Source organism: Musa acuminata, chromosome BXJ1-2 (assembly GCF_036884655.1).
Source record: "Musa acuminata AAA Group cultivar baxijiao chromosome BXJ1-2, Cavendish_Baxijiao_AAA, whole genome shotgun sequence".
In the NCBI taxonomy this organism is placed as follows: domain Eukaryota; kingdom Viridiplantae; phylum Streptophyta; class Magnoliopsida; order Zingiberales; family Musaceae; genus Musa; species Musa acuminata.
In genome coordinates, this window is record NC_088328.1 from 30906244 (window position 1) to 30933989 (window position 27746).

Below are 27746 nucleotides of genomic sequence, written 5' to 3' on the forward strand. Positions count from 1 at the left end.
CGAGTGAGGGTGGGCCGCCTTCCATCCTTGGCCAGAGAGTTGCGGGTAATGATGAGGGCATGCCCTGTCCCTTCTCATCAATGATTGACGACAATGAGAGAGCATAATGTTGCAGATAAATATATACAAAGGATGTTTGATGTAATATTCTATATATATTTATGTCTTTCGATTTTATACATGCTTTAAGAGGACTTACAGTAAGCTTAATAACCCCTTTTTTATTAGTTTTTGTAGTTAGTTTAGTCTTGTAAATGTAAGTTACGTGCAGTCATCATCACGTAGAGATAAAACTACTTAAAAATAAGTTATCTAGACAACTATTTTGTAGATTTTCTAACTCCACAAAGTGACGTTGAGTGTCAGCTAATACAATATCTAGGAGCTATCTAAGTGGCACATTGCTGGATGGACCTTTGGGATATTACCTAGGGCTAATTTTATATCTTGTTCTACAGTAGTATCATATGAGAATTTATGAACACTTGTGGTCATGATAGATCATCTTGGAACCTCTAATATGTAATTATTCATAACTTTGAAAGTTTATGTTTGTAATTTACATTCTCTATCAAGTGTTTGCTAAAATGTGGGTTCCCGAGTTAAATGTATCTTCTAACTTGTCTTCTCTTTTACAGGTCCTTATGGGATAATAAGAGGTTTTGATAAGGCTAACCCTTTATAAATTAACATACAAGGGTGTCACACAACTTAAGTAAAATCAACTACGTCTGTGATATATAGTATCAGAGCAAGACAAGCACACTTATAAATACTTAACATACAAACTTAGGGGACCTAACGAGGCTACATTGAGGGCAACTAACACACGTGATCGTCTAAGGAAAACGAGCATAGAGATATAGGGAAAGGAGTCGCTTACAAGAGCGAACATTCGAGATTGACATTTAGAGGAATAATCAACCCTTCTCATAAGAGACACCATAATGACAAGCAAGTTGGGAAGACCACAACACACAAAGGTTAGGATAATTGAGTTTGAGCTACAGCTCGAAGTTGGTAGCCAAACTTGATAGTGCTCAAGGCAAACAATGGTACTTGACAAAGGATGAGACTGTGCAAGAAGAGATGAGTTGTTCGACGACTGAAAGAGTTATGTAAAGCTTACAGAGGTGATGATGGACTATTCATGATCATTCCAAGGTAACTAAAACTCGGAGTCATGGAGCATAAAAACTTTATTTTTGGCATAAGAAGTATACATCTATGGGAAGCTAAAGTGTATAGTAGGTTTAGCATGTTACTTGGCTTTAAGGGATGCATGGGGATTATATTAGCGAAAAATCATAATATAGCCAATGCGTTCACAATTATGAAATACTGTATAATTTATTCAGCAAAGCGAAGTAATTCAAGGGGATGGTGATTTTAGAAACTTCTAGAGAGAATGATACAAGGAAAAAATTTATTCTAATATGATAGATATCTAAGAGAGATAAGTCTCAATTCTCAAGAGGGATAATCATGTGTAACAGAGTGCACATGTTAAGGGGGGGGCACCTCAAAATGATAACTCTATAAAGCTCAATGGAAAGAGTGAGCGACAAGAAGTCGTCCATGATCTTGCAGGAAACAAATGCACATTTATAGTCAGTGTGGAGATCAGACTCCATGAAAAACTAACCCGTGGAATGATAGGTGCGAGGGTCATTATCAACTCAATGCAAACCGAGGAGTTGATATAGAAGAAAAAATATAAAGCAAAGGCACAAAGCTTTTTTTGAACAAAGATCAAGGACATAAACTCTTGTAGAGGCAAGAGTGAGATCATATGGTTATATGGGTCCCTTATTCTGATCGATTGGACTCATCTTATATGGTGTCAAAGTTAAAAAGATTCAAAAGTATTCATCTTAAATGCAGGTTATATGTAGTCATCGTGATAAGACAAAACTACCTAAAAATATACCATCCAAGTAGCTAAAGATTTTGGAGGTTTCCTAGCTCTGTAGAGTGGTATAGAGTGTCAGCTAGCATAATACTTTGGAGTTACTTGAGTGACATATGGCTGGATGGGCCTTTAGGGTATTATCTAGGACTGGTTTGTTGTCTTGTTCAATAACAGTATCATTGGATACTTGTGAGGACTTTTAGCGGCAACGAATCACCTTGGAACGTCCGTCACATAACCATTCAGAGCTTACGAAACCTATGTTTGTAATTTACATTGTCTATCAAGTGTTTGCTAAAACATCTACTTATGGGATCCTGAGTTAAATGATTCCTTTAACCCGTCTTGTTATTCATAGGTCTTAATAAGACCATAATAGATTTCGAGAAGGTTAACTATTTATGCATTGACACATGATGGTGTTGCATGACTTTGAAAATACCAGCTTAGTCGATGATAATAAAGAGGTTGTATGACCCCTCCACAACCAGTGATGAAGGTTATAAGTGGGGGTAAGCTGCCCCCCTCCTTCCTCGCCCATAGCCAATAATGAGGAGGGATTGCAAGCGATGATAAGAGCGCACCCCCTCCTTCCTTGCTAATAGTCAACGACGAGGAGGGCACAGGAGGAAGTTGCACAACCCCTTCACGGCCAACGGCGAAGGTTGCAGGCGAGGGGTGGCCCCATCCTTCTTCGCCCACGGTCGATAACGAGGGGGTTTTACAAGTGGAGGTGACAATGAGTTCGACAAAAGCAATGATAAAATGATTTTTTTCATATGACCAAGGGTGTGCGAAATTTTTAAAATTGGGATGCTCTACAAAAAAATTCTTAAATTTATTGGCTTATTTTGATAATTCGATAGAAATTACGTACACACATTCATCCGATATGAAATTAATAATAATATACATCTGATATGAAAGTAATAATAATATACTCATCAAACCTTTATAAGTCAATATTACTGTAGTATACTATTAATATAAGACTAATCAGATCGTTATAAGTTAATCTTGCTCTTGTATATTTTCGACGTGGGACTAATCAGAAAGGCGTAGTCGATCCTTTCTTATCCGACCTCTATTACCATACCCAAATTATAGGTTAGTTTTGATATCAAATGTTAGGACTCATGCCTAATAGGTTAACTGCCCAAGCCTAATAGATTAATTAGTCTACTAACTCCATCTTAGTTTTGTTCGCTTTTGACGTGCAACCAACTATTACAATATTAGAATAAATTTTATCTAATATATGAATCTTTCACTATGATATAAAAAAAATTATTTTTATATTTAAGAAAACTATTTTCAAGATTCATATCTTAAGTAACCATATCAATATACCAAGTCTACCCTCCAATAAAAGATCTAATCAATTTTGTTGGAGCCTAATCAACTTATAAAAGCTGGCCTAAGGCCAACTTTATGCCATTACATCTACAAGCAAAAATGTGGAAAGAAATGGTTATTAACAAGCAACACATTATTCAGGACTGCAACAAATACAGTTGTCAGGACAGTAGAATTATAGCTGTTACCATGAAATTTACTATATATTCTATCCCATGGAAGAATATAGAAGGCACAGATAGCAATCCATAACAATCAAGACATGGGTGAGCACAACTTTAAAGATGCTAAACCTGGAAAATTTTCTTGGACCAACCAACAGTACAAGAAGATTACATGGCTGAGGAGCATTAAAAGTCAGCATTTTAGCTTCACTGTTCAAAAGAGCTTTTCCTCTATATTTCTTAAACTCAAATTTACTGAAACAAAATAACATGGATGGAATGTTCTCTACCAGGTATCATAAACACATTTAAGCAATGGATACATTCATTCCTTCTTTCCTTGGCACTTAACTAAGAATCAAAAGGTCTGTTGAAGCTCAGACACACTTCCCAAGTCTTTCCCTATATGTTAGGATTCTGTACTTACACATTCCAGCATCTTCATCTTTTGCATCAAGAATGTAGCATCATCCTAACTTTATGATTGCTCTATAAATTTTGGGCCCCTATATTTTGCCCCAACTACAAAGAAGTTATCAGGTTTCTTCTTCGCTTCAAGCCAAGCATACGCTCCATCCTCTTCAGGTGCCAAGTTCCCATCTCCTGAAATGGAGCAAATTGGTTGGTAATATTAAACAAGCAATCATATAACAGAAAACAATGGAACACAAAACATGTTCTCAGAATTGAATAGAAAAATGCATCTGAAGATGCAAATTTCTTGTAAGGACTATATCCTAGAAATGTAGTGCTGAAGTTTTGAATCTAACTTTATATATACACACACAGTAATGTAGAATTTTGATTTATTTCAGAAGCAAATGAATTGATGACAATGGCACCAACACCAGGTTTTGGTTCCAAAATATTTCCTGGAAAGCTTTGCAAATATTTAGTGCTGACTTCTTATGAAAACTAACCAGCATAACAAATGGTTTTCTTGACAGATGACATGAACAACACTGTTTTCTGCTTGGTCCAAGTATAACCAAAAATCTTTTTTCAACGATGCTAGAAACACAAATCTGTAATGACTAATTATCGTTAAGTTTGATGAGTAAGGCCCCTTGAATCAAGAAGTAACACATACATATAAATTGTACATACATACATACATATATACAAGTAATCACATCATGACATGCAAACCAACCAGATCTTAGCCTAGTGGTTGGTTTCCTCTTCTTCGAGAAGAGGTTTTGGTTATTAATCGTTAGCGAGGTGGGTGCAGAGGTAATGTCTCTTGGTGGAGGGTCTCCCCTCCCTTCCTAAGAAAAATCAGCATACATCAAACTATGAGATGCCCCAAATCAAATGAAGGTTTATACAGTCGATAAAAGCAAAATTTAGTAAGAACAACATAAGCCAAACAGAATATTCTGCCCAACATACCAGAAAAACTTTTATAATGAAATTCATTGTAGTATGTGCAGTCCCTTCCATCGTCGGGGTTTGAATAAGGCGGCCCCAGGACATCCAGCACTGCACAGGATGATCTTGCGGTAAAACAGTGCATGTTACCTCCATCTTCTGGATAAAGCACAGATGTCTTACAAGGTGCAGTAAAGATGGAATCAGTCTTCACCTTTGCCAAATGCAATCCTGGGGGTTGAACTGCTACAAGGGGGCCACATATTATTTTACAGATAGAGATGTGCAAGAAGCAGAAATAGATCAACAAAAGAAAAAAAAAAGGAAAAAAATTAAATCTAAGAGCTACTATCTGAGTATCAGATAGTTACAACTGGAACTTACAGTGTAAGGATTTCACAATCTCATTAGAGTTCTGAGGCACGTTAACCCAGTCATATGATTTGATGTGCATGGAACCAAAAAGAAGCTTGCTGAATACTGTCATCCCTGGGTGATTATGGAGTGGAATGACAGCTGATGGAGGCAAACAGAAGATGCCAATCTGCACATTGCACACAGAAAACAGGGAAGTGGTCAAACAGCTGAAGCATTTTGCAGATATCATTCTTGAGTGTAATGAAAGAGCATCCTTGAGTACCGATAACTTGTCACACTTGTAAATGTGTAAGTATGTAATTGGCAGAGTTCTCGTGGATGCACCATGTCGAAAATATGGCATATTTTGAGTAAGACCAACATCAGATGCATCTATATAATCTGCAAGTAGGAACATAATTGCAAATGTCAGAAAAGGAACAGAAATTTTCATTTAGATGCGTCAAAAACAAACAGGTTCTAAGTTCCCACCTTGTATAATGCACCAAAAAATTTTAAAAATTGCATAAAAAATCTGTATTTTGTCTATCATTGATTAGCTTCCCACACTTACATAGAGTCAGCTCAAAGAACAACTATAAATGTACATGTAACAAATTTAATCTTTAATCCGAGAATAAAGGATGAAACATATTTGAACATTACAAGACAAGATGTGGTACCATCTTTACTTGAAAAGAATGTAAACGAACACAAAAAAAAAACAAGGATGCCAAAAAAAAGGGTGAAGAACAAAAAAGTTGAGCTGCAAATGTACTTAGCAACCTCAAAGATATATCAGACAGATCGTATAATGGTCAACCCCAGTTCCTGTTATAGATACATTGTGTAAAGAAAGCCCTTGGTTGCATGGTCTTAAAAGCACAACAACCCATCAGCATTGACCATGCATCATGGAAAGTTTTCTTCTCATGCCATCGCCGCCAATGCTGTGCAATTCACATGCATGTTGACTCAAAGTACATCCCCCTTACCCACCCTCCATGATTATAAGTACGCACAATCATGAAACCTAAACTGCATCTTTCCAAAATTCTTCCTTCTGTTGCTGTCTGTATGCAGATTTGCAGCCTGTCTATATTGACATCAAAGATGAAGTTGGCAAATACTATAATGATGTCACTTGGTGCCTTCTCACCAAATAGACCAAATCCAGACCAAGAATAGAATTTAGAATCCATGATCGCTTGGTTTTACAATTGATATCTTAAGAAAGCAGACTGTGCTATGGTCCTACTTGGTTACACAGGCAGTTCAAAAATAAGCAATCTTTCAAGCAAGACTCAAAAATATCAGCTGGGTGAAGCGTACATTGCATGACCATACAAGAAAGATGCACAAATAAAACAAGAAAAATAATCACAGGTACAAAGCAAAAAAGGAATAATGCTCGAAGCAAAATATCATAATACCAACCAACAATACCACTCAAATGTCATGTAAGGATGCAATCAAAGAAAGCACTTCATTCACCATATTCATATAAATTGAACAGTTTCTTACTGTCAAGAAAAACAAGCAAACATAACGTAATCTGAATAATCTGAATTCCTAAAACTGCACATTCTATTGTGATGATCACAAACTAAAACAGTTTAACATGCATCAGCGCTAAAAGTGACACCTTGCACGTCAATGTAACAAGCAAGCAGTATAGACGATACCCAAAACGGACCGAAGGCGATCGACATCCTCCGGCGAGGGCACAATCCCAGCCCCTCCGTCAGCGAACACCTCCTTGCATGTCTCGAACAGCCTCTGCACCGCCGACGGTGTCGACCCGACCTTCTTCTGCTTCCTTTTGTTCTTCTTCGACGATGGTCGCCTCTTTTCCGAGGTCAATTCCCTCGCCACAGCCGATAACTCTGGCGTCCTCTGGTCCGCCAACTCCCCCTGCACCCTCATCAAGGAAGGACTCGAGGCAGGAACACAAAACCAATCCAAAAACACCCAAAAAGGTGAGGCCTTTGGAGTCCTTGATGGCAAAAGAAAACAGAGGCAAAGATTGGATTTTTATCCTGGCACAGGGAAGTGGGACTCATTTCATTGGAAGAGTGGGAAGCAAGAGGAAAGAGGAGACGAAGGAGATGCGTCCCATTGTGTGAAACACAGTCTGCTAAATATTTACATGAGAAGATCTCAAAGGCAACATACTACTGCATCACAATCTAAATTCTCAAGGAGTGTGGGGCTTCACCATGGGGAGGAGGAGGAGATGGGAGTTGGGGATGGAGATGGAACCTAAGGGGGATGAAAGAGAGGGACAGAGGTGGGGTAGAATGGGGAGGAAGAGGCGGAGAGTGTTGAAAGGAGGAGGAAATACCATCAGTTTTGTATGGGAAACAATGGGCAAAGAAAGGAAGGCTGGCCACTTTTCCTGTGGGCTAAAACTCAAAACAGCTTTTTAGCATGGCATCTCTCTCTCTCTCTCTCTCTCTCTCTCTCTCTGGGGGGCCCCATCATGACCTCCTTTCCTACTTTGAGGCCTATGATCTCATTCTTCTGGTGTCTACACATGTGGACTGAGCCCCAGCCACATCCAAGCAGCACTGATAGCCTAATCTACATGCTGATTGCATGTCAATGTGGAGCTGTGTGATTGAGTAATCGTGTCTTGCTTAAGCTTTAATTCATATCTTCCTTGTTGATAAGTTACCATCAAGGTATTTAACTATGAGAGTAACATATACATTAAGTTCATTCTTATTTTCAGGATCTTATGATAATGTAAATTTTTTTTATGAGTACCTCTACTTTAAAACAAAAATAAAATAATAATTAAAAAAAAATTATACCTATTAACCATCGCCCTCCGCTTGTTGCCTGGTCATGTCTCGAACAATCGCGTATTGTTTGGCCACATCTCAACAATCGCTTGTTGCCTAGCTATGTCTCATGCGAGAGTCCATCGCTCGTAACTCTCATCATCATCACTTATAGATATACCCTCTCCCCTCACTCATAACCTTTGTTGTCGCTCACAAACCCACCCCCATCCCTCGCTCGTAGCCCTCACCATCGATTGCAAGAGAGGAAGGAAAGGAACACACCATCCATAAATGAGCAACGAAGAAGAGGGGGTGATCACACACCCGGCTTAGTCATCACTTGCAAAGCCCCCCTCACGCTCTCAACGGTGAGTGAGAAAAGAGAGGGGGGTAGCTTGCCTGCCCTCGTCATTAGCCATAGGGGCGAAAGGATGAGAGGGGCACATGCCTTCACTATCACTGTCTCGTATGAGGGTTGTACGAGTCAACGGAGGTGGCTTTTATATGCAACGATGAGTTCGACCAAAGAATAAGCAAAATGATCTTTTCACGTAGGGGTGTTTGAAATTTTTTTAAAATATGAGTGAAAATTTTTGAAAAGTAGAATCTTTTCAAAAAAAAATATTTTTTTTCCATAAAGACAAAATCCAAACTGTTATCATGCAAACTTGAGGTATCCTATACATTCCTTGCAAACTTAATGTATGCAAACTTGAATTCTTTTCTCATTCCTAAGATTTGATGATGATGTGTTTAATTTTTTTTTCACATAAAAAGTGACGAAGGCCGAATTTGAATCCAAGATCGAGTTATTAAAATCTTTAATATCTAAACTCGTCAGTATCTTCAAAAATATATCAGATGAATTTTAAACCTTTAACTTTTGGTAAATGGATCATATACATCACTATCGATCAATATTTTAGATGTAATTTTTTTATATAATACTATTTTATACTATTCTTTTCTATTTTTAGAATCCATGATGATCTGATTAAATGTTTTATCTGTACCAGATCATGTCATGAATTTAAGTCTGGTATCTATCCCTCTATATTTCATCAAGTGGTTTTTAAATTGGTACATTATGAATTTCTCATTTGTGCTATGCACTTATTTTATTAACATTTATGTAATGTTTTTCTTCTCTCTAACTGATTTATGCCATCTATCTTAGTTTTATGTCTCTCCAATCGAGATTGTTTTATATAGCTTCAATTTTTTGAATATATGATAATTCAATCAAAACCTATATATTTATAATTATGCTGAATTATCATATCATGCATATCACATAGCTTGATGATGAAGAGGTGCCATTGCTCTTTAGTGTAATATGGTAAGGCTAAAGAGAGAATAATATGCATAAAGTTAGAAGGTTCTAAAAAGTTAGATTTATTTTTGTTTTTTAGTTCAGAAGTTTGTTGCATACAAGTTCTTGAGAATAGATTTATTTATTAGGAAATATTACAAAAATGGACAAGGGATTAAATAATTTCTAAATATTTATGAATTTAGAAAGAAACATCTCACAACTGAAGTGTCACTTTTCATATTCAGAAGTGTTTCCTAAGAAAGAATTTATATGCATATCTTGAACCAATATAAGAATGAATGTTTTCCTTATTTCTCATTCACCATACAAGCATAATATTAGGTTCATTCTGACATGATTCAACTTAGGAATTCTCCTCAAGTCTAATATATGGTTCAAAAGCATTCCTTTTCCATCCTAATAATTCTGATACAACAATCCAAATTGTTAGTAGTAGATCATCTAACTCTATATGCCATCATATATAACATTATAATGTATACATAGGACTAATACATATCACATAATAATGCTCTTTCTATGCAATATGCAGATGTAGCAAAGCATTCACATAACAGGAAATTATTTCTGATGTTATTATGCTGATAATTATATTAAATTAATCAGTATTTATTAAATAGTTTTAGGTGTCTACAAAAAAAACATTGCTATGTTAAGGATTTTTTGGCCACTATGATGGAATAAGTCCTCATTTTGAAAGATCTCTCTCTTTTATGGTGCATAAATTGGGTGCATTTCATTATTTATATGTACAAAGAAAAATCCACCATCCATGCATCTATTAAACACATGCAAGTTGTTATATCTAACATTGAATCTTTTTCGATCTTGTGCTTGTCAACAACAATAATAATAATAAAACTGAGAGTTCTAATAGAAAGGACTACTCGATTAATTTAATGAGCCACTAATGAGATAGACCTTATACACTCCATTAACTTGAAGGAACCAGAATCACTGTGCCTAAACATTTTGGATCAACTGTTCAGGTTCAACAATCTAATCGGTCAACATGTGAACTAGCTATAAACTGTAAAAGAATAAAAAAGAACAAAAATACTTTAGAAACTTTGACAAGAACAAGGGGTTTCCACTTGACACTGCACAAAAAATCTATATGATGGTTCTGCCTGTGGGTGTAAAATAACATGTATCAGATAGGTTATACAAGCATAAGATAGCTTTATGAATCTCAGGAGATGTATCGGATAGGTATATAATAACAGGTATCAGATAGCTTTATGAATCTTAGGAGATGGGCAGGTCACAAGTAATCAATGATCTGTAGAGTGCCCAACACTCTTATTTGGCTGGAAGCTAACACTACTTCTCAGTGCTCAGGTAAGCCTGGTGCTGAGAAAGCTTACATTTTTGTGTTCTTTGCATGATTTATATGTTCCACAACATAAACCTCTTCCATGGCAAATTGCAGTCACAAGTAATGAATGATGTTTAAAGTGCCCAACACTCTTATTTGGCTGGAAGCTGAAACTACTTGTCAGTGCTCAGGTAACTGGTGCTGAGCACAGAAGTGGAATGAAAGGAAAGCTTACATTTCTGTGTTCTTTACATGATTTATGATGTTCCACAACATTAACCTCTTCTATGACAAATTGAAGTACCCCACAACTCAAGGGGGAAATGCTCTAGCAGGCTCTCTTCTGCAGTGATCAATGCAGAATCCTCGCCTGTCAAAATGATAAACAACATCAAGAACAGGAAGAAAGAAAAGAGGAAATCTTTAAGGCTTCATTCTATCAATTTGTTACTGAACTCTATGAATCAATTTTGCTCATGCTACCAGCAAATGAGAGAACAAGGATGAAGGCCAAGATCTATATCGGAGGTTAAGATAGAGACTATGACTCAAACAAAAGCCCACATAAATGAAGAGAAGCATTGCCCCAAGTATCCTGAATGAGGTTGAAGAAAACAGAAGAGGAAGAAGAGGATATTTCTATCATTAAAGAAAGTTTAATAAATAAAGAAAAAGAAGCGAGTCAACAGGGAAAGCCAAAGAAACAGAAGAGAGTCAACCAAGACTTAGCTAGGAGTTCAAGAAGTTACAGATCACCTCAAAGGCAGATCATCCAGTTCTCAAGAATTACAAGAAAGCAAAGGAAAATCCAGTGATAGAATTCAGAACTTGGCCTTTCAATCTTCAAAGAAGAAGATGAAGCCTGATCAGACGAGTTGCTAGGTGATTGTAAAAACTCTGAAAAATGATCCTGTTAAGTCATAAAAGATATTGAAGATATCATACTACATTTGGTTTTTATATCTTGAAAGAATAAAATTTTCACAAAACATGGTTATAGTGAAACCAAATTGATCCTATTTCTTGTCTTTGTTCCACTTGAAGTAATACTTGCAGACCGAAGAAGGATGTGGATGTTTAATCACTAGCATTTATGGAATTATAACAAAATGCATTGAGCAAAACCTTTATGTAAGATAAACATGCCCAGTGAGTCATGCATTGAACAAAATGCATTCCAGGTGCATCAAGACTTATTTCAACCACAGTAAGTCATCATTTCAACCACAAACAAACTTGATCTATCTAGAGATATCTTTTCTTACTGAATTGAACGAGCTACCGTTGGGGGAATCCTTTTCTCACTAATTTTCTCGATTCAAAGCTACCTCATCACAAATAACTACCAAAAAGAGTCACAACCCAGTTGTACAGCATCACAGATTATACTCCACATATGTACAAGCAAATCCGAAACTTAAGACTGAAGAAGTGAGAGATCACACACATTGACAAAGCATGCTCGTAAAAGCACATCACAACACGTTGATGAAGCCATAAAAATGCGATTTTTTTGACGAAGAAACTGCAGCGAAAGGGAATCAGAAAAGCCAAGCAAAGAACGAACCAGAAAGTGACGAACTCGGTAGCAGGGCTTTCTCATCGACGGAGACTGTGGTACTCGTTGGCGGATAGCAGTGTCGGATCGGTACCTCTCAGCGATGACCTTTTCGCACACTCCATGGACGTCGAACGCTGAAGCTTCGACAAGCCCGAGTGCGTGATCGATTGGGGTCGAGGAATCGCCCAAAAGAGGAAGCCCTCTGCGTTCCTCCGCAGAGATCCAGTCGTTTTCGTAGTGCTACTGATGGGTCGGAGTTTTTTAGGATCCGATCCATTAAAATGGGATACAGATACCGGACGGACCTCCTAGGGAAGCATACAAGAATCGTTTTCGGGTTCGCAATTAATTTGCTAATGGATTCGGGAAGACTTGAGTGTTCGATCCGAATCTATGTTCCACCGGGTCTGAGTCGTCCGAGTCGACTCCCTCAACTCGGCCGAGTCGACTCCCTCAACTCGGCCGAGTCATGGCATTCTTAATCTTATATGTCCTTCTCCCCTCATTTCCAAACTTCCGAAGCTATGATTCCACCGAAACCCTAATAACTGCCTCCGTTCAAACCCAAATCGTCCATCGCATCCGATCTCCGACTATGAGGTCCAAAACCCTAATCTACGTCCTCTTCTTGGTCACCCTTGCCTCTCACGCTGCGCCCCGGACGGGAGAGGCCGCGACCCTCGGCCTGGATGCGTTCCTTGCCGGCGAGGCCCGCCGCGATCCCTCCGCCTCCAACGACTCTTTCGCCTCCCTACCCGCGGCCCTCAAAAGGACGCTTGCCGCTTCACACCTCTCCGCCGACCACGCGACCCTCGTCTCACAGCTCCTATCCTTACAGATCTCCGTCCCCGTCTACGTGAAGCTTGTGGGCGACTTCTCCTCTGCTGCCCCGGGCATCATCCGGTCCTTCGCCTCCGCTGCCCTCACCTCCGACCGCTTCCACGTTATCGGCGCTACCCCGCACCACCTCGCCATCGGACACGCCCTCCACGTGGACAGCTCTCTCTCGCCTCTCGGATCGCAGATATGGAACGCCATCCGGTCTCACCTCGAGGCCTCGCCGTCGCCGCTCTATCGTTCTGCTCTCCTCTCTGTGCCGTACTCCACCGTCGATCATATCGTCCAGCAAGATTTCCAGAGGGAGAACACGAACTCAGCGCCGGGTTTCTACATCTACTTGCTGAATCTTGGATCTCAATCCAAGCCCTATGCCTATTCTCTCGATTCCAAGGATGCGTCGCTGGCCTTCACAAAGTGTCTGGGGACTCTCTGGACTGGGAAAGATCGGTATGTGTGGATCGACCTTGCTGCAGGACCAGTAGAATATGGCCCGGCAATTTCTGGCGAGGGCGTGATTCCCCGAGGTGAGTTCCATCCATTATCCTCGCTCCACGGCAGACCAAGATCAGAAAAGGCCCTTCTTTCGGATCTCACCTCTATGGTCCTTAGCGCATACCGAGCCCTTCTTGTTCCTTCTCTGAGGATTCCAGTCTTGTATGAGAACTCCCTCCTGATTCAGTTCATCCACGTTCATGGATCTGATCCGGATACCACTGGGCTTGACTGGACTTTCATCAAACAGACGCTAAAAGAAAGCGAGCTCGCTTACAAGGAACAATCTTTGGTGTTCAAATCATACAATGTAAAGTTCTCTGAGTGCCCGATATGTTCTTATGCCATTGCCCGATCGACAAATTCATACACCTCCCGGTTCCTCTTTGAGAACTACACTCTTATTGTGAGTGAATATTTGGACTCGAAGCGCATGCATCAGATACTATCAGACTCAGTGGAAGAGGTACGGCGAGCTGCAGCAATTCCTGAAGAGGAGGAATATGGCAAGGTGCTTCCAGTATATGTGTTCGATTTGGAATATGACAAGCTCCTTTTGCTCGACCGGTACCACCAGGCTATTGCATTTAGAAACATGGTGATTGCTGTGAGGACCAGGAGCTCGCAGACTGTCAGTGACTACAGCTGCAATGGCCGGCATGTGATTACACAGACCCGTAACCTCGACCGCCCCATCATTGGTTCCGTGCTTCAGAGCATGTGGGGTGTCTCGCCAACCCACCTGTCATGGAGCCCACAGCACAACAGTACCCTAGTTGATTACACTTGGAGTGTTGGTCAAACTCCATTCGGACCCTTCTCTGAAACATCATCCCTGTCCTTTATTCAGAGAGATGCGGCACGGAGAAATGTTCTGCTAACTTCATTGAACTACACCATTACAAGTGTCATTGATGTATTGCAGTCAATGGCTGCACATGGTGGAGACAGGAAGCTTCTCAAAGAAAGAAAGCATGTTGAGTTTGTTCAGAGGTGGAATTTGCTCAAGTACAAGCTGGAGAAGGTAGTTTCTGCCATCTCCCACTTCGATTTCGAGAAAGCCATGTACTTCCTGAGGTCATCAGATCATGATCTGTATGCTATACACACCTTAATATATGAGGCATCACAAAAGTTGGAAGCTTTACTTGTTTGTTTCAAGGATCCACCATTCCCATGGGCATCGGTTTCCCTGTTTGGTGTGTTTCTTTTTGGTTTCTGTTATGTCTATGCAAAGAGGGACAAGATCTTGAAAAGCAAGAGAAAACAGTTTTGAGAGTGATTTATATGTTGTAATAATGTATGGAGCATGGACATCTTCGTTTCCTAGTTACTTCTCTGGATATTTTTGTCAAGATAGCAGATTTGGTATTAGTCAAAGCACATACTCCGAGCCAGGTCATGTTCAGTATGGCCTCTACTTTCTTGTGGAAATGTCTGATCTCTAAGATTTCATGGTTACAGATTAGTATATGAATGTTAGTTTTTATCTCTAAGTTGTAGTTGATAACTTTCCATGATTTAACATGTAAAATTCTCTTTTATGAGAATTTTGTTTATATTAGCTATCAATCTACTTTGTGCAATGAAAACACATGAGGATGTTCACCTGCAAATGCCTACTAATGCTGATCTTGAATATTCTACCTTGCTGAATTTTGGCAGAGGAACTATAGGAACATATGGCATTATTGCCTTTGACATATCAAAGTGAATGGACAGCACCAACTTGTTATATCTGGCTTATTATAGAGTTTGAATATCAGCAGGATCATGGCCTTTTTTTCTGTCTAAGATGCAGACATGATTAACTTCTTCAGATTGGTATGCTTTGTAAAATTCTCCATCATCTTCAACTACGACCAGCTCAATTGCATGGATGGATTAATGGATTTTCTGGCACAGGTTCGACTTTTCATGCATTGTCGTCGTTCTTGTATATATTCAGATTTTTATATTCTGAAATATGTATAATATCTGAAAATTGGTATTCTTATTATTTTTGCACTTTTAGCATTAGGTGTCTGAAATAATTTTGTCTGAGAAACTTAGGTATAATATTGTCACAGTTTTGTCTCTAGTAATCTTGTTTTGCTATTTTTTATCAACTTTTCCACATCTTTTTTTATTCTCTGATGCTATTGTTTCTACCTTAAGACAGGTGCTAACTGTTGAATGTAGATAAGGTGATGTTTAGGTCTCAAAGGTCCATTTCCACACCCTTAGAAAGTCAAAAATGTTTTCAAATTTTATAGGTTTATTTTCAGTTATTTGTGGATTTTTTTTAATACATCTTTCTAGATAATCTTTTTGAGTGTCCTGGAGTTGTATCCAAGTATATATGTTATTAATTTATTATTAGCTCACTACAGACAGAATTGATACATACAGAACTTATTCAAGTATATATGTTATTGATTCAAGGCATATCTGATCTACTTTTTATTTTAAACTTATCTCTTTTATTCAATATGTCGCTCTCTTTTATTTTTTTGTTATGCTTTACCAATATGGTTCTTTTCTTGCTTCTCTTTTATATCATACAATCACATATAACACAACATTGTTTATATTTAGGCTAATTGCATATTACCCCTTATAGTTAGACCTCCTTAGTATCTTTGTCCTTAGACTTAAAAAGTTTATATTGGAATCCCTATAGTTATGGAAGTGAAACATCTAGCTCCATTTATCTTGGTTTTATCGACAAAAACATGAAAACAAATGGTAAAAAGATAATTTTAATATTCTAGTTGGTGGTGGCAAACGGCATTGTTGGTGGCGAACGGCGACGTCGTTAGGAGTCACGGGTGGCTATTGTGGATGAAGAAAGCGACGGTTAGAGCTGAGGGCCGCTCGGCAACTACGTCGACGCAGATGCAAGCAACGAAAGGATCGCTTGGGTGGCTATTGGGGATGAGGAGAGCGACAGCAAGAAGTGAGGGTTGCTCTGTATCTACGTCGTGCTTTGCATCTACACCGGTGTCGACGCAAATGTAGAGCGGCCCTCACCTCTCGCCGCCGCTCTCCTCATCCACAACAGCCACCCGAGCGACCCTTTTATCGCTCTACATCTGCGTCAGCATCGACGCGATTGCCAAGCGACGAAAGGGCCGCTGATGCCGATGTCGAGCAGCCCTCTCGTCGCTCAACAACTTTGTCGACGTCGACGCAAATGCAAAGCAGCAAAAGGGTCGCTCATCGGCCTCGACACAGATGTAGAGCAGAATCGCTTAGCAACTACGTCGACGTAGATGTAGAGCGACCCTCACCTTTCATCGTCACACTCCTCATCTACAACAGCCACCCATGGCCCCTAGTTGCATCATCATCCGCCACCATTGACGTCATCCGTCACCACAAACTGAAATATTAAAATTATTATTTTAATTTTTTTTTTTCATGTTTCCGTCGATAAAACTGACGATGTTAGGATAAATAGAGTTAAAATGTTTCACTTTCACAACTATAGGGATTTCAATATAAATTTTTTAAATTTAAAAATTAGAATATTAACGATGTCTAACTACATGGGATAATCTATAATTAGCCCTCTATATTTATCTGCATTGTAGATATTGCTACCATTCAAATTACTGATCTACAATGAAGCCTGTGCTCATGTTGCTACTGATTTACTACATGGGTGCAAGTTTTCTTGTTCCTTTACTTGTTTATCTTGCTTTATGTTTCTTGTTCCTGTAGGCTGATGATGGAAACAGACGATCCTTCAGGTTATATGCTGAGTCTGAGGCAGGAAGGAGTAGTACCAGGATGGACTGACTAACAGGGCTGTTGATGACCTAAAAAAAAAAAGGATGAGATTTACTGTACTGGAATTCTTTGCATGTAGACATCACTGGAAGAATCTACTTCTGGTAGTATATCTTCACTGGCAATAGCCTGACAATCTGTATAATTTTGATATTGCCATTTTTGGTAGAATAATACTGTTAATATCATGCAACTCTTTGTAACGTGGTGCTCAAGCCTGAAGAAGCCTATAACAAAATGCTTGTTTGCATGAAACCCTCCCACCAGCTATTGTCATGTGTGCATGCTTATTTTACTCTCAAAAGATGCGTGCATGTTTATTTGCAGAAGGTTCCGATGTGAATTGCTCAACATGCCAATATGTGGAAGTAGTTTCTCAGGCTATTGTCATATTATGATCATGAACTGATGATCATATCAAGTGGACCGGACTACAAAAACACGGTGGCTTCTTGGGAGCCACATCATGAGCAGCTGTTAAAGAGAGCGTTACCCCTCACCGAAGCTATGCGTATTGTTGAGGGTCTTCAAAGAGCGCAACGTCATGCCCTCTCACCAATGCACAACCCTTATCGTCCGGTCTTACGATGCTGAGTGAATTAAATAACAGTACACTATTATATATCACCCCTTTTTTTTTCTTTTTAATGTTGGATGAAGACTTTTCTTCTCAACAACACTAAAAACAAAAAGACAAATCATACGTTGAACTGCAAGCAACTGCAAATGAATGCAGCTCTCCACATTAAACTACTGGTCAAATAGATGCTCTAATTAAAGCAACGCTCCCACTCTCAATTATATTGTTCTTACAACGTATCTACCGAATTCAATAAAGCGTAAAAGCACAGCATACATTAGAGTAGAGTAGTAACAAAAGAGAAGGTTAGTTGCATGCTTCACAATAATGGAGAGTCCAATATTGGTTTCGCAGGTTTACTTCATTCGGACTCTCCGGAGTCCATATTGGTGGTGGAAGGACCTCCGCTCTTGTAATCAGCCATGGCCTCCCTGTACCGTTTAGTATCTGCCCTAGCCATCGACTCGTATGGTTCCTTCTCTTCAGCTGCAACGTAACAGGAAAGCATAAAACACAATCAATCAGTTACCCCTCGGATCTAAGAGCAGAATCTACAAAGGTTGTATCCATAATGGGAAATTGTGGCCTCAACAGATAGATAGTAACAGCAAACAAATCTCATGGTGGTTCCTGTGACTCTGGCGTGCACCAGGACGAGAAACAACTAGCTATCTTTTTGAGGGGCAGTTGCAGCATGTGGAACAAAAGACCGGGTGGACTAAGGAAAAGTTCGTGATGTACCCAATGTCCTAATAAATCATTTATGATTTCATTAGATCATTCAAATAAAGTATAGATCATTCATATCTAAGAAAACTTGCTGATAGTTTTGTGAATTATCCTAAAGCTCTATAACATCTCCTAGAAATCATGGGTGTGAATTGAGTCCTAAAAGCAACAGACATTAAGGACAATTGATACTGGACAAGCCAAACCTGTCATTTTTTTCCATCTCTCTCCAAGGGCCCTTCCAACGTCTGTAAATGACATCCCTGGATTGCCCTTCTTCAAATTCTGCAAATAGAAGTACAGTTGGAATAATAAGTTTATAAGTCAAAACTATATTATGCTTGTTCACAAAGCTCAGTTTCCGCAACATTTGCAGAGATGAGATAACCAAACAAAAAGACTAACAAGAAAGATCAATTTAATTCACCTAAGAACTGAAGGAAACAAATTAGTCCGACAAGAAAGATCAATTTACACAACTTACTTCTCTTTCAGCATTTGAGAAAAACATAAAGCCTGACATAGCCCGTTTTGGTGCATTAGGATCCTTCTTCCTCTTTGGCTTTCTCTTCTTTGAACCTTCTTCGTCTCCATCTCTGCTTTTACCCTTAGCAGATGGTGCCTTCACTCCAGTAGCTTCCTTCTTGGAATCCTTAATGGAAGATTTCTGAGGAAAAATAATAACACTGCTTGAACACGATCGAATAGAGAAATTCCAGCATATTACAGGACACCATTTTTTTGTACCATGCTAATAATCAACATCAAGCAGGAAAAAGTGAATTCAACATAATTATTACAAGTAAACATATAAAAAAATATACTTTCTCTTCTCCACTTTCACTAGCATCAGATTCCTCTTCCCCAGAATCATCTGTGGGTGAACCACCATCATCCTTTTCAACAACAAAATCTTCATCCTGCAGGGTAGATAGAAAGATTTATCAACTGATCACAAGATATCTTTAACACAAGCATATATTTGATGCGACTCTATCCAAGCACCTCTTCATCACTTTCATCCCCAGCAGCATTCTTTATTCGTTCAAGATGTGGATCTACAGCATCATCATCATCATCATGAAGAGCAGCAGCAACTCCATTGGTTGTTTGAGAACCTCCAAGATTCAGTATCTTCATACCCTTTGCCCTTCATGAAACCAAAAAGAACCAGGTAACAAATCCAGACAAAGATACCAAAAAGATTATAGGAATGATGATTAAGGACCTACTTAATGAATTCGAAGAGATTATGATATTCGTTTCTCTGGATATTTCTGAAAAGATGCTCTTGATCATTTTTAAGCTTAACAAGGAGATCAAAATAGTGAGATGACACACTCGATCCTCCTGCGCCATGGCGTTCAAATTCAACAAAGTCAATCTGCATACCCACAAAAAATAAGGAACAAACTAAGTTACTCGAAAAAAAGAAGTCCAGATGTCCTGGACAATAATCACAGGTCAGCGGCTGGCAACTTGACTTGCCATCCGAAATTGGCAAAAATGAAAAAGAGGAATTATGTTTTGGACAAACAGATACAACAGAAGAATTCCAGTGTGCAAAAGCTTGGGCAGCACTTTGACTGATGGTGTCTAAATTTCATGTCCTATCATACCAACAATTTAACTAGCAGGGGAAATCACCAATGGAAAATGGCTTTAACTTTGTTAGTTGATTCCGTTCACCTTCTCTCCACTTCCCTTCTTCCTGACCATTCCCTTTCTGATCTACCTATCCCCCATCTCCACCACCCACCAAGATCATCTCTGGCTCCGACCAACCCTTCCTCTCCATTTTCCATCCTACTCTTCAATATATATCCATAGATACACCGGTGATACAGCTCATCAAACTTCTAGCTTCTTTCACAATATATCATTCCACCTCCATGACAACCAGGGTGGAAAGAGAAGGGAGAAGAAACTGGCACCTTCCACAAAGCAGCAAAAACCGAGAAAACTAAACCAATCAAAACTAATAAAAAGCTGGTTTCAGATTACAACCTGACTCAGTTGGATTTCTGTTCGGACAATAGAAACCAAACAATTTGATCCATATCTTAAAACACAATCAAACTGAATTGCGTCTAATACACCGATAACGGACCATTCATCAATAGTGCAAACAGCAACATGACAACCCTGTCTACACTCCCCCTTTACCACGAGACCATTCAACCAAAAGCAAACCCTACTTGTTCATTATATAAAAATATCATTGGAGAAAAAGATTGTTTTATCTTACATAATTAAGCAACAAACAATTTAGATGAAAATTCTGCTTCAGATTTTGTCCAAAAATTAAACCAAAATAGGATAAAATACCAGGCCCAAATAACTGCTATTGCAGAAGAAAAATAAATCCATAATCATTACCTCATCATGAAGAATGAGTGTTGGAGGTTTTGGAAGAAAGAAAAATCCCTTTTCAAGTGGATACAGCAAACCATCCTCAGCTTTAAGTGATGATTTCACTGCATATCCATCTTGACAACTACGAAAGGAACCTGGCCTGGTCACCTTGGCTCCAGATATGCCACGCAAGGTCTTAATGAAAACCTCATGGATTAAGCCCTGAAGGAACAAAAAGAAAAAAGAAGTTTAGGAAGAGTTGGAAGTATGATGTTAAGGAAACAAAAAAACAAAAGTGCAGCTTCCATATTGTAAAGTTGACATATAGCACAAGCAAGTGCACAGCTAGAGATGCGATGAAGCATCAGATTTCACTAGACACAAACAACAGCAACAATGTGAGAGGAGGCTTGCATCTCTTCAAATTCAAAAGTTTGTGACAGATATCAAAGAGAAAAAGTGATAGAAATACTTCATTCCTGAGCTAAGTCACAATCACCTTATAGGATGGTTCCAGCCTGTCCTTGAATCTGGTTGACAAGAGCTCCTCGCTTAGTAACAGGTTCTTCTCGACTACATATTCTGTTTCAAACTTTTAAACCAGAAAAAGAAGGCACAACAGAATTTAATAACAATGATCATGATGGAAAGTGGAAACACAATAGTAACAGCACAGTGCAAATACCTGAATAACTATATGTGGATATAAAGTTTGTCCTTTCCGAATTGGTGGGTCAAGAGTAATTACAACAAAGGTATGGGGTTGGTTGGACTGTGTAGAAAAACAAAGCAACTAAGATTAAATATATTGCAGAAATCCAGTTGTTAACCAAAATTAAGTTGTTCCTCACCAAGATTATGACTATCAAAAGACACTACTGAATTAAATAACAGATTTCTATAAAACAAACATATTTACCTTCGGAAGTAGGAAAAGCCGGACAATACTGGCATATTGAATTTTAAAATCATTAGCCAATCCCTGAAGCCGCATGAATGAAAGGTGAAGCTCCACACTGTGTCGCCCCCTGGAGATACAAAGATTAAATCAGTTTCTGACAGCATATGTACGAAGAAAAAATGAAGAAATTCATGGGATGAATGTATGGACTAACCACGAGTAACCAACATAATGGAAAAAGTAAGAAAAATGTTTAAAGATGTTACAAACTGATTCACTAGTTGGCTTTGTACCTGGGTGTGAGGATTGCAATTCCTTCAAATGTGAGAAACGGTTCTTCAGACGAGCCAACATCGGCCAATGAGACTATTTTATCAAGGAAAACCTAAAATATATACAGATTATTGGATTGTAGGGGCAAATTCCATAACTGGACAAACAAACAGAACACAAGCAGATGTTACCTGAGCTGGAGGACGGTTTTCATCACCAACGAACTGTGTATTGGAAGTAGGTATGTGAAAACTTAAATCCATCAATGAATCTTTCTGAAATCAGGAAGAGAAAAATTAGAAGCTCATAGCTAGATTTTTAGGAAGAAAATTACCAATAGTGTCTTAACACATTAAACAAGTCCAATAGCTTGGACCTATTTTTTAATTGTCAACTCAATTACAACCATCAACAAATTTAGATGAAATGCAATCTTCTAGAAACTTTAGCATTGTGAGGTCCACTAGGACCAGACTTCAGTAAATAACAAGATGTTTACTAACGACACTAAATAAAGGACTACGTTAACATCTACCGAGTCAATGTATAAAAATTAATTTAATATGATCTTGATATCACTTTTCCCTTTCATCCAACAATTTACGGGGTGTATAAGAAACCTGGGTCTACTTATCTTCCCAAGTTCGCCTGAGATTATCTTACATAATTTCTGTTTCCAGAATGAGACATCAAATTTAAGCTTCAGTATGCTGCTATTCACAAGTCTAGTCCAGGACCATCAGTTCAGGAAGAATCAACCTATCTCAATCAAGGCTCAGATAACTTTCATTCATAAATCTAGTCCAGGACCATCATCATAAAGAAGTCTTTCATTTTCAATATTCAATGTTCCAGCTAATTATTTTTCCCCTTCATTATACCATAGTAACTAGAATGATGATGGCCAATGTGGCACTAATAACGAAGAGTAAAATTTGTTGACATGTCATATGGATGGTGCAAAGGAACATACTGCTAGGCCATACGCACGATTCATACATCACAAAATTATAACTTCGTCATCAACAAGAACAAATTAGGTTTTGGAATCCATTTTCTTACTGCAGGAACATAAATTAATATTACAGGCAAGCAAACAAAACTAAATTTAAAAAATAAGACACGAACTGCAGGATTATCGAAATCAGTCAGCTTAGTATTTTTATCAGTCAGAACCGCACTCTAAGGTTTTCACTAGTGATCCTAAGATTCCTAAACATATATTGATGACTACCTCGGTTGCTCCTGTAGTATCATCAACATGGAACTCCATGTAGACATCTGTTTTTCCCTGAAGCTGGGTTTGAGCAACATCTGCTAAAGAAACCTCAAATGCTTGCTTTGAGCCAACTAAGAAGGTGAGCATGTTCCCTGTGATGCAAATAACATAATATCTTCAGGATGTTGGGGACAACAAAGCAAACAGTAGCAACTGTAGTTTGTACTCTAACCACCTTATCTCATAAGTTGGTAAATATCTACTACAGTTCATAACAAGCTTCATGTTATGGAAAGGGAACACTAAAATGTTCATTTGGATTCTGTTCATAAGGTAGTATCATCCATACTGGAAGCAAACAATCATGTCAGTATGATATATCTTTAACGGCATGAGAATATTTACAGTAAAGAGGTATCATCATCTTATTTCTGCTGATACAGGCATGAGAAAGTTTTTTGTTTATGTTTCAAGCAATGGCATGAACCCTACAATAAATGGTATGAAAAGACAATGACGCTTAGTAGTTGCAATCGCAAGAAAAATTTATTGAGATATGAACAGTAGCAACATATAGGTATTATTATCTCCAGCCAATCATATACTACTTGCATTTGTTGTGGTAGTTGTTAATATTTATGCAAGACAATGATAATAACATCAATATGCCGTAACAATGCCAAAAACCCCCTAGCATGAGGGGCATCATACTGGACTGTGCATTCTGGTTGCTGCAAGCAACATATGAATAAGACGCCAAATAGCATTTGTAACGAAACCTATAGCACATCTCAAATCAAAGGTAGTGAAAATGTACAAGTGGGTACTAACATTAGATATTTTCATCTTCAACCAATCATTAAAACACTAACCATTTTCAGCATTTGTAGTGATTGTTGTCAAAATCTGAGCTACAAAAGGATAAAGGTACCAGATGTGGTGCCAATACCAGGCAACCACTAGCATGGCAGACACCACAAAGAACTGTGCATTCAGCTGGTTTCCTAACAGCATGGTATGCACTTGATATCAAAACAGCATAGCAGCGCTCAAAACCAAGGCGCTGCTTGGAAAAAAACAAGGTGCTGCATATATTCAATTCAGCTGTTTTCATGTGATGTTCTTAACAATGTTATGTTGCTACTGAATTGTTTAAAATAGAAAAAATTAATAAACATCGAAAAAAAAAAGACCTGACCAGGATTCTAACCTGTTCAATACCAAGTGATATTCCACAATTAGAAAATATTTACCCTCAGGCAACCAAAGCAAAACAGAAACAAGCACCAAAACGACACAATCAGTAACATAAGCAGATATCCAATTCTACTCCTAACAGGGCAAATAATAACCATCAATAAATTCAGAATAAATAACAGCCCTTGAAACTAAATGAAGTTGTTCAGCATGGTTGATCATGCTTATGAGAACAGGACCCAAAGTTCTCCAGACTCCAGCTGTATTTCAACTGATAATTTTGTGCACTAATGTAACACTTAAACAATCAAACATAACACAGAAAGCTGATATTATGTGGAGTGCGAGAGAGAAGAGAGGGAAGGCAGCAGCAAAGGGACTAATTGGATTTGCTGGGAGCAAAAGCATGCCAAAGAAAAAAATATAAATAAATAACAAACAGTCAGTTGTAGTGACCACAAAAAGTAATTGTGATCAAGATTATTTTCAATCCTTAAAAAGAGAAGAAAACTAACCGTTTATATCAATTTCCCCCCAGTTATGGCCAGTGACAGAAAGTTGCTTCTCTTCTGGCGTTAAGCCTATATTCTTCTGTATGTAATTTGTCAAGTTGCTGACATCCTACAGCACAATATTATAATAAAAATCAATTATCTGCAAGGTCATCACAAACTATTTAAGTGTAATAAAGAAACCAACCAGTCCACTGCAAAATCAGAAAAACTACAACTGCAATGTATCATGTACTAGCAAAGCACCAACTAGGAAAACATTGCTTTTGATCATTGACAACTACAAATAAGGTTAACATGAAAGTCATAGGCTGAAATCAGTGCATGAGCCCACCAAGCCAACAATTTACATACGAAATGGCATGTTTCCTGTACTGACTGAGTTTACAGTTCCAATTTACCAATTGATATGACACTTCTGTATAAAACTTCTTAAAAGCTAACAAGGAGCTAGTCGTAGCATAACCACAAACACAAGACGACTTGCCGAAGCCAAAATATATTAAAGGAAAAATAATTAAAATGGACAAGAAAGAATTTAAGGCCCTGAACTTTGTAAGGTTTAAGAGAACCAACACCTGTTCACGAAATCCGATGAACTTGTAAAACAATCCATCTTTAAGCCTAACCCCGAGTTGATATGCCCTGGGAACTTTCATCCAGGTAACTCGAGCAATATCTGCCTTGTCGACATCAATAATCTTTCCACCACCTTGCTTTCTCCATGCAATCCCACCTGCGTGCACCTTCAGTTGCCCAGGGTTCTGCGGTCACAACACACCAAAATACGTTCAACAGGGTTTCTTGATATAATATGCCACCACTAACAAAAACTACATGAGAACTAAAGTTTATCATATTATAAAAATAAAAATGTGATTTTTTTACACCCATGTATAATAAGCTTTGCATTCGTATAATCTGTCAGACCAACAAAAAAGAAGTGGCAACAGCATTGCACATCAGCTGTAAGCACTAGGGGCTCACGAGCCTATTAGCCATCCAAAATGTTTCATAGACCTAAGTTGTGTATGTTTATTGATTCAATTTGTGAACTACGGATATATCAAAGCTTCTGACTGATGGGTATTAAAAGGACCTGAGCATTCTCGTTTATGTTTATAAAGTGGAAAACGGAGAAGGAAATGGGAAAATTCAGAAATATTTGTTAGGAAAGGATCAAAAAGGCCAAATAACATAAAATTCACAGGACAAGGGAGTTAAATTTCTAACAACTAAACATGAAAAACCAAATTGTCAGCTGTTATTTTTGTTTTCTTCTTCCAACGGATGCCAGAACAGACCCAATAATGCATCATAAACAAGGGTTACCAAACGAAGAAATCAAGAACGAAAACTATGACAGAATAATAACTTGCAGAAGACATCATGGCATGTCTCGGAGCTCAAAGAGAAGCAATCTCAAGAAACAAAGTCTCCATCCGTAGTCGAGCAATCGAAACCCTAAAACCATTACCGACGCAAGAAGGTAACTCGATATCCGACTTCCGCCCAACAAAAAACACACAAGTGAAGACGCCAAAGTAAAACCCTAGCATCGAGAAAATAGAGAGTAATCATCGATACAAAACACTAAACTCCTCGGCGAAAAACCAAAATGAGAGCTCCGGAAACGAACCCCTCGAGTCTCAAGAAGGAATCACTCACGAAACGGGCCGAGATCCTAAACAATCCGAAAATCCCAAAAAAAAATCGCCCAAATAAATAGAGACGAAGAGAGCGGCGAAGAAAGCAGGAAAACACAACGAGCGACTAGGGATTGTCCTTACGGTTCCACCGCGTCCTCCGAGGAGGATGTTGTTGAAGAGATGACCGTCCGTCATCGCTCTCGATCTCGGGGAGAGGCGGTCCGAGCGCTCGACCTTCCCCGATCTCTATTCCCCTCGGTTCCCTCTCGAGGCCCCTCGCTCGACACTTGCTCCGCTGATCCGTGCATTTATCGTGGTGAGAAGATGCGAGCGCGGGGCGGTAACGATCACCGCAGGGCCCATCACGACTCCCCACGGTAATCGGGCTTCGATGCGGGGCCCAAAATGGGCCCAATAAATTAGACGAGAACATGTGGGCTCGCTAGAATCGCATTGGGCTTCGACATTTAGCCCAATCAATCATATGAGATCCCAAACAATTCAAGTCAAAGTTGGAATACAGCTTTGGGTTTCGAACACAAAGCTGGAAGCTGAAATCATGTTAGTGAGATGACGAAAACGATTTGTGGGAGTACGAGTGAATTAGATGTTTCCAACCTAAGAAAAAATTCATTTATTTCTATATGAGATCGGTCTTCAATTTGGTGTCGAAGGAAAAGAATAGTTATTAACACCATGAAATGAACAGTTCGACGTGATTTGAACCTGTATGTTATGATTTCTTAAGATAAAAATATTGAACTCTCGAGGTATATTTATATAAAAAATAAAAAAGAGAGAGATTTTTCGATCTTATTTCTTTGACGTCCAGATTAATAATCCAAGATATATGAGTATGAAAAAAATTGATCAAAAAATTATAACCCCAACTTCATTTTATTAAATACAAACCTTTATTTTAGTCATAAATGAACATAATATTTTTATGAAATATTTTATGAGGATATAGCCTCTAACCACCTCCGACAATCATCCTTTTACTTTTTACCCGTAAGGGGTAGCACATAATCATCTATCTTGGATCCTTATTCATATGAGCA

General features: G+C 38.6%; 3 protein-coding genes and 1 long non-coding RNA gene across 7 annotated transcripts; 1 reads left to right on the forward strand and 3 right to left on the reverse strand.

Annotated features, from left to right (window-relative positions):
• Nucleotides 1–3545: 3545 nt before the first annotated feature.
• LOC135609641 (plant cysteine oxidase 2-like) lies at nucleotides 3546–7545 on the reverse strand. Of its 4 annotated transcripts, none has more exons than XM_065103111.1 (6): nucleotides 6846–7545; nucleotides 5444–5562; nucleotides 5188–5347; nucleotides 4987–5049; nucleotides 4825–4914; nucleotides 3546–4035 (listed from the first exon to the last, which is right to left on the reverse strand). In XM_065103111.1, the coding sequence occupies exons 1-6, from the start codon at nucleotides 7084–7086 to the stop codon at nucleotides 3911–3913; spliced, it is 798 nt and encodes a 265-aa protein (XP_064959183.1). In that variant the 5' UTR covers nucleotides 7087–7545; the 3' UTR covers nucleotides 3546–3910. The 4 variants fall into 4 exon arrangements, with proteins under 4 accessions (XP_064959183.1, XP_064959194.1, XP_064959174.1 ...); XM_065103122.1 differs by having other exon boundaries at nucleotides 4987–5046; nucleotides 6846–7541; XM_065103102.1 differs by having other exon boundaries at nucleotides 4825–5049; nucleotides 6846–7543.
• Nucleotides 7546–10731: 3186 nt separating this feature from the next.
• LOC135609658 (uncharacterized) lies at nucleotides 10732–12546 on the reverse strand. The gene is made up of 2 exons (XR_010485831.1): nucleotides 12171–12546; nucleotides 10732–10973 (listed from the first exon to the last, which is right to left on the reverse strand). It is a non-coding gene; the product is annotated as an uncharacterized LOC135609658 (long non-coding RNA).
• Nucleotides 12547–12665: 119 nt separating this feature from the next.
• On the forward strand, nucleotides 12666–15055 carry LOC135609651 (uncharacterized). The gene has a single exon (XM_065103128.1). It carries the CDS (start codon nucleotides 12760–12762, stop codon nucleotides 14770–14772), a length of 2013 nt encoding a protein of 670 aa, XP_064959200.1. The 5' UTR covers nucleotides 12666–12759; the 3' UTR covers nucleotides 14773–15055.
• Nucleotides 15056–18024: 2969 nt separating this feature from the next.
• On the reverse strand, nucleotides 18025–26986 carry LOC103976453 (FACT complex subunit SSRP1). The gene is made up of 16 exons (XM_009391655.3): nucleotides 26827–26986; nucleotides 25615–25800; nucleotides 25040–25145; nucleotides 23343–23479; nucleotides 22300–22383; nucleotides 22129–22220; nucleotides 21854–21962; nucleotides 21620–21706; nucleotides 21434–21526; nucleotides 20959–21156; nucleotides 19812–19963; nucleotides 19585–19729; nucleotides 19404–19499; nucleotides 19064–19246; nucleotides 18786–18864; nucleotides 18025–18336 (listed from the first exon to the last, which is right to left on the reverse strand). Exons 1-16 carry the CDS (start codon nucleotides 26878–26880, stop codon nucleotides 18212–18214), a joined length of 1926 nt encoding a protein of 641 aa, XP_009389930.2. The 5' UTR covers nucleotides 26881–26986; the 3' UTR covers nucleotides 18025–18211.
• Nucleotides 26987–27746: the final 760 nt, after the last annotated feature.